Source organism: Phyllobates terribilis, unplaced genomic scaffold (genome assembly GCF_046119375.1).
Source record: "Phyllobates terribilis strain yellow unplaced genomic scaffold, ASM4611937v1 Scaffold_8__6_contigs__length_399053987, whole genome shotgun sequence".
NCBI lineage: Eukaryota > Metazoa > Chordata > Amphibia > Anura > Dendrobatidae > Phyllobates > Phyllobates terribilis.
Genome location: NW_027362768.1, coordinates 174240197 through 174260255, shown reverse-complemented (window position 1 = coordinate 174260255; position 20059 = coordinate 174240197). Strand labels below are relative to the sequence as shown.

General features: G+C 38.2%; 1 protein-coding gene across 5 annotated transcripts in view; it reads right to left on the bottom strand.

The window, feature by feature from the left end:
• The window catches only part of PATJ (PATJ crumbs cell polarity complex component), a 223039-nt gene that overhangs the window by 60741 nt on the left and 142239 nt on the right, over positions 1-20059 (bottom strand). For all 5 annotated transcript variants that reach the window (XM_073643781.1, XM_073643782.1, XM_073643780.1 and 2 more), the window contains 2 exons: positions 6846-7042; positions 2506-2597 (listed from right to left, as the gene is read on the bottom strand). In XM_073643781.1, the coding sequence (XP_073499882.1) occupies positions 2506-2597; positions 6846-7042 (289 nt within the window). The remainder of the gene's footprint in view (positions 1-2505; positions 2598-6845; positions 7043-20059) is intronic.

Here is a 20059-nt window from a genome sequence, read left to right as displayed (position 1 = left end):
CCAGGAAGTCTCGAAAAGTTATTGTGAAGAATATTCATGATAATCCCATGTCAATCATTGTGCCCTGTTTGGTGGGGATTATAGACATCTTCAATGTACAGTGTAATTAAACACTCCTGCAAGGGAGGGGGCCGAGAGGCAGGGAGTGACATGCCTCACAGCAGCTGTGAGCTGCACATGAAGACCCCCTAGGGCCCCAGTGCTTGGTATCCAGTGAGTGGGCCACCTCTTCTCACTCCCTGGTGCCTTTCTGTTCCCGTGTGGACAAGGGGTGTCTGTGTAAAACTGTACCAATCTGACCTTACGTTGGTGCAAAGGGTAGATCCGTATCACGTGCTCCGTCTGACGTAATAGTGAAGTCAGGCGGGTGGCGGGGTATAGATCCATCACAAGTGGTGGCAGTGGTGGGATTCTGCAGGGTCTCTCTGCTGCCATTTCTTCACATTGGTGGCAGCGGTGGGATTCTGCAGGGTCTCTCTGCTGCCATTTCTTCACATTGGTGGCAGCGGTGGGATTCTGCAGGGTCTCTCTGCTGCCATTTCTTCACATTGGTGGCAGCGGTGGGATTCTGCAGGGTCTCTCTGCTGCCATTTCCTCACATTGGTGTCAGCGGTGGGATTCTGCGGGGTCTCTCTGCTGCCATTTCCTCACATTGGTGGCAGCGGTGGGATTCTGCAAGGTCTCTCTGCTGCCATTTCTTCACATTGGTGGCAGCGGTGGGATTCTGCAGGGTCTCTCTGCTGCCATTTCTTCACATTGGTGGCAGCAGTGGGATTCTGCGGGGTCTCTCTGGTACCATTTCCTCACATTGGTGGCAGCGGTGGGATTCTGCAGGATCTCTCTGCTGCCATTTCCTCACATTGGTGTCAGCGGTGGGATTCTGCGGGGTCTCTCCGCTGCCATTTCTTCACATTGGTGGCAGCGGTGGGATTCTGCGGGGTCTCTCTGGTACCATTTCCTCACATTGGTGGCAGCAGTGGGATTCTGCAAGGTCTCTGTGCTGCCATTTCTTCACATTGGTGGCAGCGGTGGGATTCTGCGGGGTCTCTGCTGCCATTTCTTCCCATTGGTGGCAGCGGTGGGATTCTGCGGGGTCTCTCTGCTGCCATTTCCTCACATTGGTGGCAGCAGTGGGATTCTGAGGGGTCTCTCTGGTACCATTTTCTCACATTTGTGGCAGCGGTGGGATTCTGCGGGGTCTCTCTGCTGCCATTTCTTCACATTGGTGGCAGCAGTGGGATTCTGCGGGGTCTCTCTGGTACCATTTCTTCACATTGGTGGCAGCAGTGGGATTCTAGGGGGTCTCTCTGCTGCCATTTCTTCACAGTTATCATCCACCTTTAATTTAATAATTCTCCCCTCTATCGCAGATTGTCTTCAGAGCGCCAATACAAAGCGAACTCAGCTAAGATATGCAAATGTTCTGCTGACTAAGGCGCTTACTTAAATGCTAAATTAGGTCTTTTGATCTCTCGCAGCGAGACGTCCTAATATGAAATCTCAGAGCACAATACGGATAAAGTTCTTAAGAAAACACAGAATTCTTTTTTTTTTTCTTATACTAAAACTTTTTTTTTTTGTCCATAAAGTAATTTTATAGTTAATGGAATTCAGGTTTGCAGCGAGATCTTTTCTGGGATTTTGGATGCTGTTATTGTAAAGTGTTCTTTGCAGAGGGATAAGAACGCTACTTTAGAGAATGATGGTATGTACATGGGACAATATATACAGAAGGTGGAGAGGGGCTCAGTGCTTAATGCACGCGTCATAATATTGAGTTTAGACGACATTCAGCTGCTGGAACCAAAGTATCAAATCACTGGACGCCGGGGACTTCTGCATCATGCATCAAACCACTGATCGCCATGGGCCGGTGCCCCGTGCATCAAACCACTGGATGCAGGGGACTGTCGCATCAAGCATCAAACCACTAGACGCCAGGGTCCGTTGCACCATGCATCAAACCACTGGGCACCGTGGATCGTTGCATTATGCATCAAACCAATGTATGTAAGGGACTTCTGCACCATGCATCAAACCACTGGATGTCGGGGTTCATTGCACCATGCATCAATCCACTGGAAGCTGGGGGCCGTTGCACCATACATTAAATCACTAGACATTTGGGACCGTTTTAATGTGCAACAAACCACTGGACGTGGTGGATCTTTGCACCATGCATCAAACCTCCGAATACAAAGGTCGAGGGTATTAAGCCACTGCACCTCAGCAAATCTGCAAAAATCAGCAGCAACATATCCCATGTTGGCGGTCACTTTGCAATTGGAAACACTAACTACAAGTCAGAATCTGACAGATTGCTTTTTGCAATACCGCACTGTTCCTTGCCCACCACCTTCTATTCAAAGCTCCCACTATAAAATGCCCCTTCATGCTATTTATGTATCTGCATTTACTTTTTACTAAATACATAAAGAAGTTGTTCCCATGTTAAAGTTCGCACAGTTATAAGTCAAGCTGTAAATTATTCCCATAAAATCTCACCTGATTAGCACCAACTTCACTTTGGTGGGCGCAGACTTGATAACTGCTGACGCATTTTGGTGGCTTTTTCCGAATAGAATCTGGTTATTTAGCTAGAAAAAAAAAATATAAAAATAGAAATGTATTGAGAGTCCGCCAGGTCAGTGTTCATAGTCACAGTGTAAATCGCTTAATGAGCTGCAGCAGAGCATTGTCTCAGAGCCGTGCATCTCTAAGGGACGAGTGCGGCTGACGCGATTCTTTGTACTTGCAAGATTATGAAAACTATTGTTTTGTGCAATGTAAAAAAACCCCCCAGAAAATAAGAAGCACAATTTCTAATAATCCTATCAGTTGCAATCAGGAGCATAATTATAGTGGGTGCAGGGGTTGCAGTCACACCCGAGCCCTAAAGATTAGGAGGGGGGTCCAAAAGGTTTCTTTGGCCCATATGGGAAAAATAACACTTCTAAAGGCCGGTGATGGGTGGGGACCCGTTAGGAGATTTTGCATTGGGCCCATCAGTGTCGGAGTACCATGTGCTGCAGTAGTTCAGTTTTCCATCAAAAAGCTTGTGAGGGTCTCTGTCTTGATTTTTCTGTATATGGGGTCCTAAGTAACTGCACCGATAAAACAATTTTGCTTAAAGTGAAACTTTCAGGATGATTTTACTGCTGATCCTAGCACAACAATCCAAAGTGCCAGCTGAGTAATCAAGCCTTGAAACCACATCCAAATTAGCCTGGAAGTGCAATGGGGCTATGCCGATGTACTTGGAGTGAATGGACATGCCCTGAAAGGGCTATTCCCAACTCCAAGATCCTGTCCCAATATGTAGAAGTTGTAATAATAATATTATTAACAAATACCTACAATTACAGATGTAGTATAGTTCTTCTGATTTTCTATGTCACTTACCTCATGTGCAGGGCATTGCAGTAACTTGGGTATCTATGGTTATGACCACTCATATAGTCAGGTAGTTAGTTGTTAGTGGTTGTAACCATAGATACTTAAGCAACTGCAGTACCCTACTCGTGGGATAAGTGACATAGCAAATCAGAAGAACTGTACTACATTTCTAATTGAAGGCATATTATTATTATTACACCTACTACATATTGGGATAGGAACTTGGAGAAGGAAATACAACTTTAATGCACTTCGAGGCCAATTTGCATGTGGCTTCAAAGCTTGATTTCTCATCGCTGGCACATCAGATTACTACAAGACAGGTATCGTTTTCATTGTCGTTCTTTGACCTATACAGCAATGCCACTAGTTATGATATAAGAAAAATTGTCACCAGGTTTCATTTTAAAAAGCTGTTCCATCACCAAAGGCTTATAGGACTTTCTGAACCCCAAATCATGATGCCTGTGAATAACTAAGAAGTGGCTGTGCAAGATGCATGATTTCAAAATCTCTGCTTGCTATCAGTGAATATGAACGTGCAATCTAGATGCAGAAACCTGAACAGTCCTAAGGGTATCTGCACACGATCCTTTCTGGCAGCGCTTTGAAAGCAGCATACTTTAAGAGCACGGAGACGAATAGTGGGCATGGGATGTCTTGAAATCCTGTCCACTATGCTCTAACATCTGGCCACTGCTGATTGCACGGCCACTACAACTTGCTGTCATTTTTGCACTGACAGCAAGCGGAAATATTGAAGAAAGCGCAGAATTGAAACAAATATATTAGTAATCTGCATAATTTAATCATTCCAATTTTTGATACATTGTTGCAATTGCCCTGTTTTTCTTTCCTCATGCCGTCATGTGATTTCTACTGAGCTGAGAATAAGGTACCCAGCTCCACGGCATCTCCGCCTGCCACACGGAGCCGGATGCACAAAGCTCCTGGGAAGTAAAACAGTCAATCAGCCGCCTAAGTCTTGAACGATAGCCAAGGAAACATGCAGATGATTGACAGCTCCTCTTCCTCAGGAGGCTGCGCCTGAGCTGCGGACGTGTCTGTTTGTGTAATGGAGGGGTGACCTTTCCTGCAGTTATTTACACCCAGAGAGGAGAGATTATCCCGGTGACATTCAATAAAATGCAGGTTAATGGCGACGCGTCACTTTCCATAAGCGTTACAGAGGATTAGAGGCCAAGCAACTTCTCCAATCTATCAGTACAGCAGAGCAGGAGGGGGGCACTGTATAGACTGCTGGTCTAATGGCATCCTTGCTACAAAACAGATTTTCCCTTAGAGGGGTTTTCCCACGAACAAAGTTAATTTTAAAGTTGATTTTAATCAATACATCTTGTAATAATAATAAAAATAATTTCCACAATTAGATGTGTTTAAAAAAAAATGTTCCTGTGCTGAGATAATCTTATAAATGTGCCCCTGCTGTGTACTGTGTAATGGCTGTGTCTGACTGTGCAGGGACATGGTCTGATCATACCACATCTCCTGGGCAGGGGGAGAAAAATAGTATACAGAAAGCACAGCATTCTTTAAAGAAAGAATCATCTGTGATCCCGTGCTGTAATATCTGTATTCTCTTTTGCATCCACCTGGCCCCTAACCTGGTAAGAAGGATTAACCTCACCTGCACTATACCCGCACTTTACACTCTTCTATTGGCATACTTACAGCATTTGATGCAGATATACGCAAGGCATTTGGTTCAGCTTCCCATTATTTACTTGAAATGTAGCACTGACTATTGATTTCATTACTAGACTGACCTATTTGCTCTTGCTAAATCTGTTTATGCTGTATTCCCCTTTTTTTCTGCCTTTATAATTGTGTATGGGTTCAATCTATGGATAGGACTATTGGCCAAAAAATGCCAGTGATCATTGCTGCCATCTGCTTGCACCTTACCCTAAATATTGTCTGTACTTCTGTACCAATTAATGTTGATAATAAAAATATACATATTTTTATGCCGTTATAACTTTTTGAATTTTCCTCATTAAGCATGTGTATTATGAATTGGCATTATCTGGTGTCTATGGGAAATACCTTCTCCCATGTACGCCAATAAATTTCTATAAGGGTCATATTATTATTGTTGCTATAAAATACTTGAATAATACCACCATAGATTGCCCAAATAACAGCTCTATACACAAAAGTTAAATAACCGTGCCGAAAAATAATATAGCTATCATTATACAGTGCATAAATAATACCGCTATATAGTGTTCAGATAATACAACTGTAAAGTACTAAAATGAGACTTTGCCTAAATAACAGCTCTATACATAAAATATAACAGCTCTATACATAAAATGAAAGCTAACAAGAGCGTCATCCATTGCATAAATAAAAAGCCTACACCAAAATTATTAAGATCTGTGGTGACCACAAGGTTTGGGTGTCAGGTGCTTAATGGCGCCCCCTTTGGCAGGAATAGTCCTTCATATCATACCGTCTCCAGCACTTCTGAGCTCAGACTTTGCATTTTGTTATATGACGTAATGTTTCATTAATCCGTTTGGTTACGTCTTTGCCGTCAGGCGACATTTATCGTTTATATAACCCGGAAATCCGATTTAGAAAACACAGTTATATGGTTATTATAAAAAAAATTTAAGAGTGAGCGTCTCATAACCCCCATATGTAGAGATAATGGGTTTCTAAAAGGGATCTGAGAATTTTTCCATAATCCTTCTATACCGAAACAGAACGGTGCAGAGCGGTAAATCCTCCGCCGGCTGCGGATATGGAACAGTCAGATTTCTAAAGGATTATTGCTTCCCGGGGGCCAATTATATAGGTGAAGTGTCCAATCTGGATCTAACTACAACTCTAAGAATTGATGCCATTATAGTAGATCATCTTCCTCGGTTACAATTGTATGAAGATTCTAGAACCTATAAACCGCCGCGATTCACAGCTTCATTAATAAGGGAAATCGTTTTGGAAATTCAAACAGAAAATCACCATGTGGTTCCTGATTTAAGGCTTCACTAGCAGGAATCCCAGACGGTAATATGCAATATTGCGGCTGGCTGCAAACACTTACCGTAAAGCTGGAACAAATCCTCAGGGGTGGGGTTATGCAAAGCAGGAGGAGGAGCAAATATTCAAGAGACAACCCCAATTTTTTTCCAAATTATGCAAGAATAGAATATCATGAAAGGTTGACAGACCCGAGCAGTGCGTGATACTGTCTGCTGAGCGGCTATATTCAGACCTATGATATGCAATACTCTTCTAAGCCATTGTATCTAGCTCTGTTATGTGTGATACTTTCCTTTAAGCCGCTGTATCTAAACCCATCATGTGTGATACAATGTCTGCTGTAAGGAGGATTAGCGCGTCTTCTCTGTAGATCTTATATGATGAGGACAACCAATGAGTGCAGTAATAAATACAAAGTTTATTAAACTTTTTTTTACCTCCAGTAGCTCATCCCCCACCCGGATCCTCCCATCTCTCCCCGCAGGTCCATCAGGATTAATGGCCACAATGAAGATGCTCATCCGGGACCGGTCCTTATTACCAGCGAGGCTGAGACCCAGTCCATACTGATCCTTCTCGAGCTCGGTGATGTGGAGCTCCCCGGGGAGCTCGGCATATCTCTGCCTTATTTTCTCTAGGGGAAAAAAAAAAAAGGAAAAAGATTCAATGTTACGTCAGAAAAGAAAAAAAAAATGGCTTCCACTTCTTGGACCTCGGCAAAAAGATTAGCAAATTAGAATGGTTGCAAATGTATGAGAAGAGGAGGCGCAACACAGATGGGAGAGAATAGAGCTAGGGGATCAGTTAGTCTGCAGTCTATGGAAACACATTAGTCAGCATAAGAGCTGTGTACTCGTAACGACATGGAAATTTTTAAACAAGATGGCTTGTGAAGTTGGTTTATTTCTGTTTTGGAACACTAGTGATAAAGATCCGGAAGTAATAGACATAGTTACCAACATTAGTGTTTGGCGTTTTCGGTTGTAAAGAGAATTGCTATTTGTGGGTGAGGTTTTGGTAAACCCTTGGACATCACAAATATTTGGGACGGTTTCCAAAATATTTAGCAAATTTGGAACAATGGGCATGTATGGATACAGTGGGGTATCACCCTTATGTGAGCGGCATGTGTCTCAACGTGGTCCTCCACCGACATCTGATGACAAAGGAGAAACCAGTGATTGACATTCTACCGAGTCTCTATATCCATCGCTGTCAGTTTACTACCAGTTGTAAGTAAACTTAAAACCATGAAATAAATAATCTGATTGGCTGATAGGGAATTTCTGCATTATTTACTTTGGTCACTGAGCACGCTCCTTGTCACTTTTCAGCGGGTGCTGTGTACACTGGAGATGGGGCCAGCAGTCATATCACCATCAGATGAAATGTATCATCTCTTATAAAAAGCTGGAGGCAGAGAATACAGGAAAACACCATTGACAAGGTGTGATGGGGACAGATCCTCCTCCCTCTCAAAGCACAGCACATTACAGATCATGCCCACACCAAGCCAATCAGAAGTTAAAGGAGTCTTTTTTTTTTTTTTTTTTTTTTTTAAATAGTTTTCTTATGTCTATGGGTCTTCTCAAAAACAAATCTCTTAAAAAAAGATGTTTGCAGCAGTAGCAGTTTAGCTTTTCACTTCCTACCTCCGGCGGTTTGCAAAAAGTGTCGCAATCATTCAAGAAACTGCCGGATCGATACTTGCGACTAAAACTGGGCACTTCTACCCATAATTGAACCTTCATCTTATCTGGGGTCTTTTGAAAGAGGACATTGCCATGGTTACAGACGACAAAAGAGGAAAGAAAAAACACACACTGGAGACAGATAGACGTAGGATAGCGGAGACTAAATTTGTTTTCAGAACCTTTCTAAACAAAGGAAAGAAATAAAGACAAAGCTTCCGTGTGATGTGCCATCATATAGCTGGAATAATCGGCTGCTTATACGAGGACCGGTTTTGGTACATGGCCTATGGCATTAGCTCCGTACTAGCGGCTCACAGGCATTTCCTCAAATGAGGCAACTAGAATAGTGGTTACAGGCTCTCACCAAGGTTAGCAGTTACAGAACACAAAGAAGGCACAGAGCTTGGCGGTAACAACACAATGAAGGCACAGAGCTTGGTAGTTACAAGACAGAATAAAGGCACAGAGCTTGATGGTTACAAGATGGAATAAAGGCACCGAGCTTGGTAGTTACAAGACAATATTAAGGCACAGAGCTTGATGGTTACAACACAGAATAAAAGGCACAGAGCTTGGTGGTTAAAAGACGGAATAAAGACACAGAGCTTGGTGGTTACAAGGCGGAATAAAGGCACAGAGCTTGGTAGTTACAAGACGGAATAAAGGCACAGAGCTTGGTAGTTACAAGACGGAATAAAGGCACAGAGCTTGGTGGTTACAAGACGGAATAAAGGCACAGAGCTTGGTAGTTACAAGACGGAATAAAGGCACCGAGCTTGATGGTTACAAGACGGAATAAAGGCACCAAGCTTGGTAGTTACAAGACAGTATTAAGGCACCGAGCTTGGTAGTTACAAGACGGAATAAAGGCACCGAGCTTGGTAGTTACAAGACGGAATAAAGGCACAGAGCTTGATGGTTACAAGACAGAATAAAAGCACAGTTTGTGTCTCAATCTTGTTGTGTAACCACCAGAGTTTGTCTGTTACAGATCAAACTTGAAGGACACAGCAGCATAGCTATTACAAGAAGGAATGAAGGTACGGAGCTTGGCTGTTAAAAATCAGAATTAAGTGACAAATTGTGGAAGCTACAAGTCAGAATATAGGCAAATAGCATGGCAGTTACACAACAGGGTTGAGGCACAGAGCTTGCATGTTAAGCAACAAAGTAGAAGGACAGAGCATAGTGGTTACAAAAAAGAATGAAGGCACAGTGCTTGGCAAGAACACAACATACAGAAGACAAAGAGCTTAGCCGTTGCATGACTGAATGCAGACAGATCTTGGCTGTTAGACAGAATAAAGGCACAGAGCTTGGCAGTTACACATCAGAGATGAGGGACAGAGTAAGACACATAAAAATTACAATGGAGGCAAATAGCTTGGCAGTTACACAATGGTTGAGACAACGGTTGACCTTGGTTGTTACAGATTAGCAATGTGACCTTGAGGAGCTCTTTGCTACCTTCTTATACAACCTTGACCCCACTTTGAATACTTTAGCAGAATTCATAAGTGTTTGCACATATTTCCCTTCACAAACCAACCTACAAGCTTACTGCTACAAAACAATTGCAGATTTAAAAGAAACTGTAAATGGTTTCATATTAAAAGGTGCAATTTCTGTAATAAATAAGCCTATATCCATATACATAATATGATAAAAAAAGGCATCCAGTTTCTTCACCAATGATCCACAGTTCAAGAATACATTTATAAGAAAGGGTAAAGATCGGTGCCAAGACCGAATCGTTGTTCTCCCACTCTCTGCACTTGCTTACAGAGATACAGTATAGCAGACTGGACCAATGTGCCCTGTAATGTAGATGTCAGCACACAAATGGTTTACAGCGAGGATGATGTCTGCATACTCTGCTGTTTTAGCTTCACCAGGAGACGTCTTATTTATTCATGGTTTACAATTTTGCAGCTCTCAAATCAAATTATTGGCTCCATAGGGAGAACAACCAAAAGTATATTTACATGTGTCAGATGTGATCATCTGAAGGAGGCCTGCTGCTAAAACGCTCAATTATATATAGAATTTTCAGTAGTGGAAATTTCTGCAACAACTCTGCAGAGTGTGAACTCCAGTATAAAAATAAGGACAGACAAAAATGACTAGAAGATTTATTAACAGGTGCAGTATTATAGTAGTTATATTCTTGTACATAGGGGCAGTATTATAGTAGTTATATTCTTGTACATAGGGGGCAGTATTATAGTAGTTATATTCTTGTACATAGGATCAGTATTATAGTAGTTATATTCTTGTACATAGGGGCAGTATTATAGTAGTTATATTCTTGTACATAACGGGCAGTATTATAGTAGTTATATTCTTGTACATAACAGGCAGTATTATAGTAGTTATATTCTTGTACATAGGGGCAGTATTATAGTAGTTATATTCTTGTACATAACAGGCAGTATTATAGTAGTTGTATTCTTGTACATAGGAGCAGTATTATAGTAGTTGTATTCTTGTACATAGGAGAAGTATTATAGTAGTTGTATTCTTGTATATAGAAGTATTATAGTAGTTGTATTCTTATACATAGGAGAAGTATTATAGTAGTTATATTCTTGTACATAGAAGCAGTATTATAGTAGTTATATTCTTGTACATAGAAGCAGTATTATAGTAGTTATATTCTTGTACATAGGACGCAGTATTATAGTAGTTATATTCTTGTACATAGAAGCAGTATTATAGTAGTTATATTCTTGAACATAGGAGCAGTATTATAGTAGTTATAGTCTTATACATAGGAGAAGTATTATAGTAGTTGTATTCTTGTATATCGGAGAAGTATTATAGTAGTTGTATTCTTGTACATAGGAGCAGTATTATAGTAGTTATATTCTTGTACATAGGAGCAGTATTATAGTAGTTATATTCTTGTACATAGGAGCAGTATTATAGTAGTTATATTCTTATACATAGGAGAAGTATTATAGTAGTTATATTCTTGTACATAGAAGCAGTATTATAGTAGTTATATTCTTGTACATAGGACGCAGTATTATAGTAGTTATATTCTTGTACATAGGACGCAGTATTATAGTAGTTATATTCTTGTACATAGGACGCAGTATTATAGTAGTTATATTCTTGTACATAGAAGCAGTATTATAGTAGTTATATTCTTGTACATAGAAGCAGTATTATAGTAGTTATATTCTTCTACATAGGAGCAGTATTATCGTAGTTATATTCTTCTACATAGAAGCAGTATTATAGTAGTTATATTCTTGTACATAGGAGCAGTATTATAGTAGTTATATTCTTGGACATAGGGGGCAGTATTATAGTAGTTATATTCTTGTACATAGGAGCAGTATTATAGTAGTTATATTCTGGTACATAGGGGGCAGCATTATAGTAGTTATATTCTTGTACATAGGAGCAGTATTATAGTAGTTATATTCTGGTACACAGGGGGCAGTATTATAGTAGTTATATTCTTGTACATAGGGGCAGTATTATAGTAGTTATATTCTTGTACATAACGGGCAGTATTATAGTAGTTATATTCTTGTACATAACAGGCAGTATTATAGTAGTTATATTCTTGTACATAGGGGCAGTATTATAGTAGTTATATTCTTGTACATAACAGGCAGTATTATAGTAGTTGTATTCTTGTACATAGGAGCAGTATTATAGTAATTGTATTCTTATACATAGGAGAAGTATTATAGTAGTTGTATTCTTGTATATAGGAGCAGTATTATAGTAGTTATATTCTTGTACATAGGGGCAGTATTATAGTAGTTATATTCTTGTACATAACAGGCAGTATTATAGTAGTTATATTCTTGTACATAACAGGCAGTATTATAGTAGTTATATTCTTGTACATAGGGGCAGTATTATAGTAGTTATATTCTTGTACATAACAGGCAGTATTATAGTAGTTATATTCTTGTACATAACAGGCAGTATTATAGTAGTTATATTCTTGTACATAGGGGCAGTATTATAGTAGTTATATTCTTGTACATAACAGGCAGTTTTATAGTAGTTATATTCTTGTACATAACAGGCAGTATTATAGTAGTTATATTCTTGTACATAACAGGCAGTATTATAGTAGTTATATTCTTGTACATAGGGGCAGTATTGTGGTAGTTGTATTCTTGTACATAACAGGCATTATTATAGTAGTTGTATTCTTGTACATAGGGGCAGTATTATAGTAGTTATATTCTTGTACATAACAGGCAGTATTATAGTAGTTATATTCTTGTACATAAGAGGTAGTATTATAGTAGTTATATTCTTGTACATAGGAGTAGTATTATAGTAGTTATATTCTGGTACATAGGGGGCAGTATTATAGTAGTTATATTCTTGTACATAGGGGGCAGTATTATAGTAGTTATATTCTTGCATATAGGAGCAGTATTATAGTAGTTATATTCTTCTACATAGGAGCAGTATTATAGTAGTTATATTCTTGTACATAGAAGCAGTATTATAGTAGTTATATTCTTGTACATAGAAGCAGTATTATAGTAGTTATATTCTTGTACATAGGAGCAGTATTATAGTAGTTATATTCTTCTACATAGGAGCAGTATTATAGTAGTTATATTCTTCTACATAGGAGCAGTATTATAGTAGTTATATTCTTGTACATAGGAGCAGTATTATAGTAGTTATATTCTCGTACATAGGGGGCAGTATTATAGTAGCTATATTCTGGTACATAGGGAGCAGTATTATAGTAGTTATATTCTTGTACATAGGACGTAGTATTATAGTAGTTGTATTCTTGTACATAGGGGGCAGTATTATAGTAGTTGTATTCTTGTACATAGAAGCAGTATTATAGTAGTTATATTCTTCTACATAGGAGCAGTATTATAGTAGTTATATTCTACATAGAAGCAGTATTATCGTAGTTATATTCTTCTACATAGAAGCAGTATTATAGTAGTTATATTCTTGTACATAGGAGCAGTATTATAGTAGTTATATTCTTGGACATAGGGGGCAGTATTATAGTAGTTATATTCTTGGACATAGGAGCAGTATTATAGTAGTTATATTCTGGTACATAGGGGGCAGCATTATAGTAGTTATATTCTTGTACATAGGAGCAGTATTATAGTAGTTATATTCTTGTACATAACAGGCAGTATTATAGTAGTTATATTCTTGTACATAACAGGCAGTATTATAGTAGTTATATTCTTGTACATAGGGGCAGTATTATAGTAGTTATATTCTTGTACATAACAGGCAGTATTATAGTAGTTGTATTCTTGTACATAGGAGTAGTATTATAGTAGTTGTATTCTTGTACATAGGAGAAGTATTATAGTAGTTGTATTCTTGTATATAGAAGTATTATAGTAGTTGTATTCTTATACATAGGAGAAGTATTATAGTAGTTATATTCTTGTACATAGGAGCAGTATTATAGTAGTTATATTCTGGTACATAGGGGGCAGTATTATAGTAGCTATATTCTGGTACATAGGGAGCAGTATTATAGTAGTTATATTCTTGTACATAGGACGTAGTATTATAGTAGTTGTATTCTTGTACATAGGGGGCAGTATTATAGTAGTTATATTCTTATACATAGGAGCAGTATTATAGTAGTTATATTCTTATACATAGGAGCAGTATTATAGTAGTTATATTCTTATACATAGGAGAAGTATTATAGTAGTTATATTCTTGTACATAGGACGCAGTATTATAGTAGTTATATTCTTGTACATAGAAGCAGTATTATAGTAGTTATATTCTTGTACATAGAAGCAGTATTATAGTAGTTATATTCTTATACATAGGAGCAGTATTATAGTAGTTATATTCTTATACATAGGAGAAGTATTATAGTAGTTATATTCTTGTACATAGAAGCAGTATTATAGTAGTTATATTCTTGTACATAGAAGCAGTATTATAGTAGTTATATTCTTCTACATAGGGGCAGTATTATAGTAGTTATATTCTTGTACATAACAGGCAGTATTATAGTAGTTATATTCTTGTACATAGAAGCAGTATTATAGTAGTTATATTCTTGTACATAGAAGCAGTATTATAGTAGTTATATTCTTGTACATAACAGGCAGTATTATAGTAGTTATATTCTTGTACATAAGAGGTAGTATTATAGTAGTTATATTCTTGTACATAGGAGTAGTATTATAGTAGTTATATTCTGGTACATAGGGGGCAGTATTATAGTAGTTATATTCTTGTACATAGGGGGCAGTATTATAGTAGTTATATTCTTGCATATAGGAGCAGTATTATAGTAGTTATATTCTTCTACATAGGAGCAGTATTATAGTAGTTATATTCTTGTACATAGAAGCAGTATTATAGTAGTTATATTCTTGTACATAGAAGCAGTATTATAGTAGTTATATTCTTGTACATAGGAGCAGTATTATAGTAGTTATATTCTTCTACATAGGAGCAGTATTATAGTAGTTATATTCTTCTACATAGGAGCAGTATTATAGTAGTTATATTCTTGTACATAGGAGCAGTATTATAGTAGTTATATTCTCGTACATAGGGGGCAGTATTATAGTAGCTATATTCTGGTACATAGGGAGCAGTATTATAGTAGTTATATTCTTGTACATAGGACGTAGTATTATAGTAGTTGTATTCTTGTACATAGGGGGCAGTATTATAGTAGTTGTATTCTTGTACATAGAAGCAGTATTATAGTAGTTATATTCTTCTACATAGGAGCAGTATTATAGTAGTTATATTCTACATAGAAGCAGTATTATCGTAGTTATATTCTTCTACATAGAAGCAGTATTATAGTAGTTATATTCTTGTACATAGGAGCAGTATTATAGTAGTTATATTCTTGGACATAGGGGGCAGTATTATAGTAGTTATATTCTTGTACATAGGAGCAGTATTATAGTAGTTATATTCTGGTACATAGGGGGCAGCATTATAGTAGTTATATTCTTGTACATAGGAGCAGTATTATAGTAGTTATATTCTTGTACATAACAGGCAGTATTATAGTAGTTATATTCTTGTACATAACAGGCAGTATTATAGTAGTTATATTCTTGTACATAGGGGCAGTATTATAGTAGTTATATTCTTGTACATAACAGGCAGTATTATAGTAGTTGTATTCTTGTACATAGGAGTAGTATTATAGTAGTTGTATTCTTGTACATAGGAGAAGTATTATAGTAGTTGTATTCTTGTATATAGAAGTATTATAGTAGTTGTATTCTTATACATAGGAGAAGTATTATAGTAGTTATATTCTTGTACATAGGAGCAGTATTATAGTAGTTATATTCTGGTACATAGGGGGCAGTATTATAGTAGCTATATTCTGGTACATAGGGAGCAGTATTATAGTAGTTATATTCTTGTACATAGGACGTAGTATTATAGTAGTTGTATTCTTGTACATAGGGGGCAGTATTATAGTAGTTATATTCTTATACATAGGAGCAGTATTATAGTAGTTATATTCTTATACATAGGAGCAGTATTATAGTAGTTATATTCTTATACATAGGAGAAGTATTATAGTAGTTATATTCTTGTACATAGGACGCAGTATTATAGTAGTTATATTCTTGTACATAGAAGCAGTATTATAGTAGTTATATTCTTGTACATAGAAGCAGTATTATAGTAGTTATATTCTTATACATAGGAGCAGTATTATAGTAGTTATATTCTTATACATAGGAGAAGTATTATAGTAGTTATATTCTTGTACATAGAAGCAGTATTATAGTAGTTATATTCTTGTACATAGAAGCAGTATTATAGTAGTTATATTCTTCTACATAGGGGCAGTATTATAGTAGTTATATTCTTGTACATAACAGGCAGTATTATAGTAGTTATATTCTTGTACATAGAAGCAGTATTATAGTAGTTATATTCTTGTACATAGAAGCAGTATTATAGTAGTTATATTCTTGTACATAGGGGCAGTATTATAGTAGTTATATTCTTGTACATAACAGGCAGTATTATAGTAGTTGTATTCTTGTACATAGAAGTATTATAGTAGTTGTACTCTTGTATATAGGAGAAGTATTATAGTAGTTGTATTCTTGTACATAGGAGCAGTATTATAGTAGTTATATTCTTATACATAGGGGGCAGTATTATAGTAGTTATATTCTTGTACATAGAAGCAGTATTATAGTAGTTATATTCTTCTACATAGAAGCAGTATTATAGTAATTGTATTCTTATACATAGGAGAAGTATTATAGTAGTTGTATTCTTGTATATAGGAGCAGTATTATAGTAGTTATATTCTTGTACATAGGAGCAGTATTATAGTAGTTATATTCTTGTACATAGGAGCAGTATTATAGTAGTTATATTCTTATACATAGGAGAAGTATTATAGTAGTTATATTCTTGTACATAGAAGCAGTATTATAGTAGTTATATTCTTGTACATAGGAGCAGTATTATAGTAGTTATATTCTGGTACATAGGGGGCAGTATTATAGTAGCTATATTCTGGTACATAGGGAGCAGTATTATAGTAGTTATATTCTTGTACATAGGACGTAGTATTATAGTAGCTACATTCTTGTACATAGGGGGCAGTATTATAGTAGTTATATTCTTGTACATAGGAGCAGTATTATAGTAGTTATATTCTGGTACACAGGGGGCAGTATTATAGTAGTTATATTCTTGTACATAGGGGCAGTATTATAGTAGTTATATTCTTGTACATAGGGGCAGTATTATAGTAGTTATATTCTTGTACATAACAGGCAGTATTATAGTAGTTATATTCTTGTACATAACAGGCAGTATTATAGTAGTTATATTCTTGTACATAGGGGCAGTATTATAGTAGTTATATTCTGGTACATAGGGGGCAGTATTATAGTAGTTATATTCTTGCATATAGGAGCAGTATTATAGTAGTTATATTGTTGTACATAGGGGCAGTATTATGGTAGTTGTATTGTTGTACATAGGGGCAGTATTATAGTAGTTATATTCTTGTACATAGGGGGCAGTATTATAGTAGTTATATTCTTGTACATAGGGGCAGTATTATAGTAGTTATATTGTTGTACATAGGTGCAGTATTATGGTAGTTGTATTCTTGTACATAACAGGCAGTATTATAGTAGTTTTACTATTAGATATGCCCAGTGACTCCACCAGCAGAATAGTGAGTGAAGCTCTGGAGTATAATATAGGATGTAACTCAGGATCAGGTGAAGTAATGTAATGCATGTACTAATAGAATCCAAGTAATAAATAGAATATATTTATCGCTGTCCTTATAAGAGAGCTCTGTAATACAGACAAGTGTTGCAACAATGTCAATTGTACAATCTAGAACATTTCCATTCACTGACAGCAAGTAAAAATTTTGAAAATGATGAAGAATTGAAGCAGCACAATATAATAAAAAGTTGCAGAACTTTCCATTATTTATGCAAGACATGACACTACAATTAGTGGAAAGGGGTGAGAGACAGGTCCACAGTGCCGGGCGCCGCAGCAGAGCTTATTTTGCAAGAATGTGATGGACTTTTAACTACATCAATAATTTCCGTCAGCACATGCTGTTCCTTGTTTCACACAAATGTTATCTCCGGCCTCGGATCAGTAAAGAATGGACGCAGTCCTGGCTTGTCTTGTCATATAATCAGTAGTCACCGACTACCTGCATGCCCCGATAGTCTGCGGAGCAACCTGGGACCTGATTATATGCTCATGCATCACCAGGCACGGACCTACAAGGCCGCAGCGACACGGTGATGTATGAAGAAAAGGTCACCACATTGTACGACTATTCCTCCGAGACCGCAGAACAAACAGCAGCAATATGAACACAACACCCCCGGGAGGGAGAAACAGCAACCTGACCCCTACCCAAAACCAAGACACAGCCAGGTGCCCATCGCGGTACTGCACCCCTGCAGCACAATCAGTGGGTGCTCCAATACAAATTGTCTTAATAGGGTTATCTGGGCTTCTAATAACATTGCAGCTTTATTCCAATAATAGCACCACTCTGGTCCACAGGATGAGTCTGGTAATGCAGCGGAGCATGACTGACCTGCAATACTACACATAACGTAAGGAGACATGGGGCGCTAGCTTTTAAAGAAAGAAGCCACGTATTTCTAATCAAAGACTATCCCTTTAACCGATGCAAAATAAAAACAATCTGCATTTTTCTAATATACTTTAGCTTCTAATTTTCAGAATATTTGCTGTCAGTGAATAGAATCACTTTATTTTTTGCCTATGCAACTGTACAGCTGCAACGGAGGGTGGAGGCGAACACACCAGTCTAATAACACAGAGACCTGGAGCAGCGATCATCCCTGTACGCAACGCAGGAGGATAGAACAGATGGGTGTAAACCCTGACAAATATCTAATAATCTCCTGCAGGAGCCACGAAAACGTGCTGAGACCATCGCTGGAGAACTGCATTACGTTATATCCGAGCTGGGACAGACAATGCGACGAGCTCTGCATGGTGCAGCAGAGAAGTGCTGGCGATAATGGCTTAATGGGAAATAGGAACCGAACACAAGTAATGCAGAATCCACAGCAGGACGTGGAGGGACGGACGAGGGGCGAGATCGAAAAGCCAAGACACCACCGAAAACAACAGCACAAGTACAGAAAACAAAGAAGCTGAGTAATTCCTAACACAGCAATATGAGGACTCAAAACCCAAAATCCTGCAGTGTGCAAGTCCGGACCAACAGAAAAAGTAGCATGGACATTATCATGGGCTCGTTCTTCGTTACATCCTGTATTATACTCCAGAGCTGAAATCACTATTCTGTTCTGCTGGTGCAGTCACTGTGTACACACATTACATTACTGATCCTGTGCTGATCCTGAGTTACATCCTGTATTATACTCCAGATCAGCACTCACTATTCTGCTGGTGCAGTCACTGTGTACATACATTACATTACTTATCCTGTACTGATCCTGAGTTATATCCTGTATTATACTCCAGAGCTGCACTCACTATTCTGCTGGTGCAGTCACTGTGTACATACATTACATTACTGATCCTGTACTGATCCTGAGTTACACCCTGTATTATACCCCAGAGCTGCACTCACTATTCAGCTGGTGCAGTCACTGTGTACATACATTACATTACTGATCCGGAGTTACATCCTGTATTATACTCTAGAGCTGCACTCACTATTCAGCTGGTGCAGTCACTGTGTACATACATTACATTACTGATCCTGTACTGATCCTGAGTTACACCCTGTATTATACCCCAGAGCTGCACTCACTATTCAGCTGGTGCAGTCACTGTGTACATACATTACATTACTGATCCGGAGTTACATCCTGTATTATACTCTAGAGCAGGGTTCCCCAACTCCAGTCCTCAAGGCCCACCAACAGGTCATGTTTTCAGGATTTCCTTAGTATTGCACAGGTGATAATTCCATCACCTGCACAGGCAATAGTTACATCACCTGTGCAATACTAAGGAAATCCTGAAAACATGACCTGTTGGTGGGCCTTGAGGACTGGAGTTGGGGAACCCTGCTCTAGAGCTGCACTCACTATTCAGCTGGTGCAGTCACTGTGTACATACATTACATTACTGATCCTGTACTGATCCTGAGTTACATGCTGTATTATACTCCAGAGCTGCACTCACTATTCTGCTGGTGCAGTCACTGTGTACATACAGTGACTCCACCAGCAGAATAGTGAGTGCAGCTCTGGAGTATAATATAGGATGTAACTCAGGAGGATCAGTACAGGATCAGTAATGTAATGCATGTACACAGTGACTGTACCAGCAGAATAGTGAGTGCAGCTCTGGAGTATAATACAGGATGTAACTCAGGATCAGTACAGAATATGTAATGTAATGTATGTACACAGTGGTACCTGGACTAATGCAGACTACCCCAGCCAATAACCAAATCCAGGGTGTGG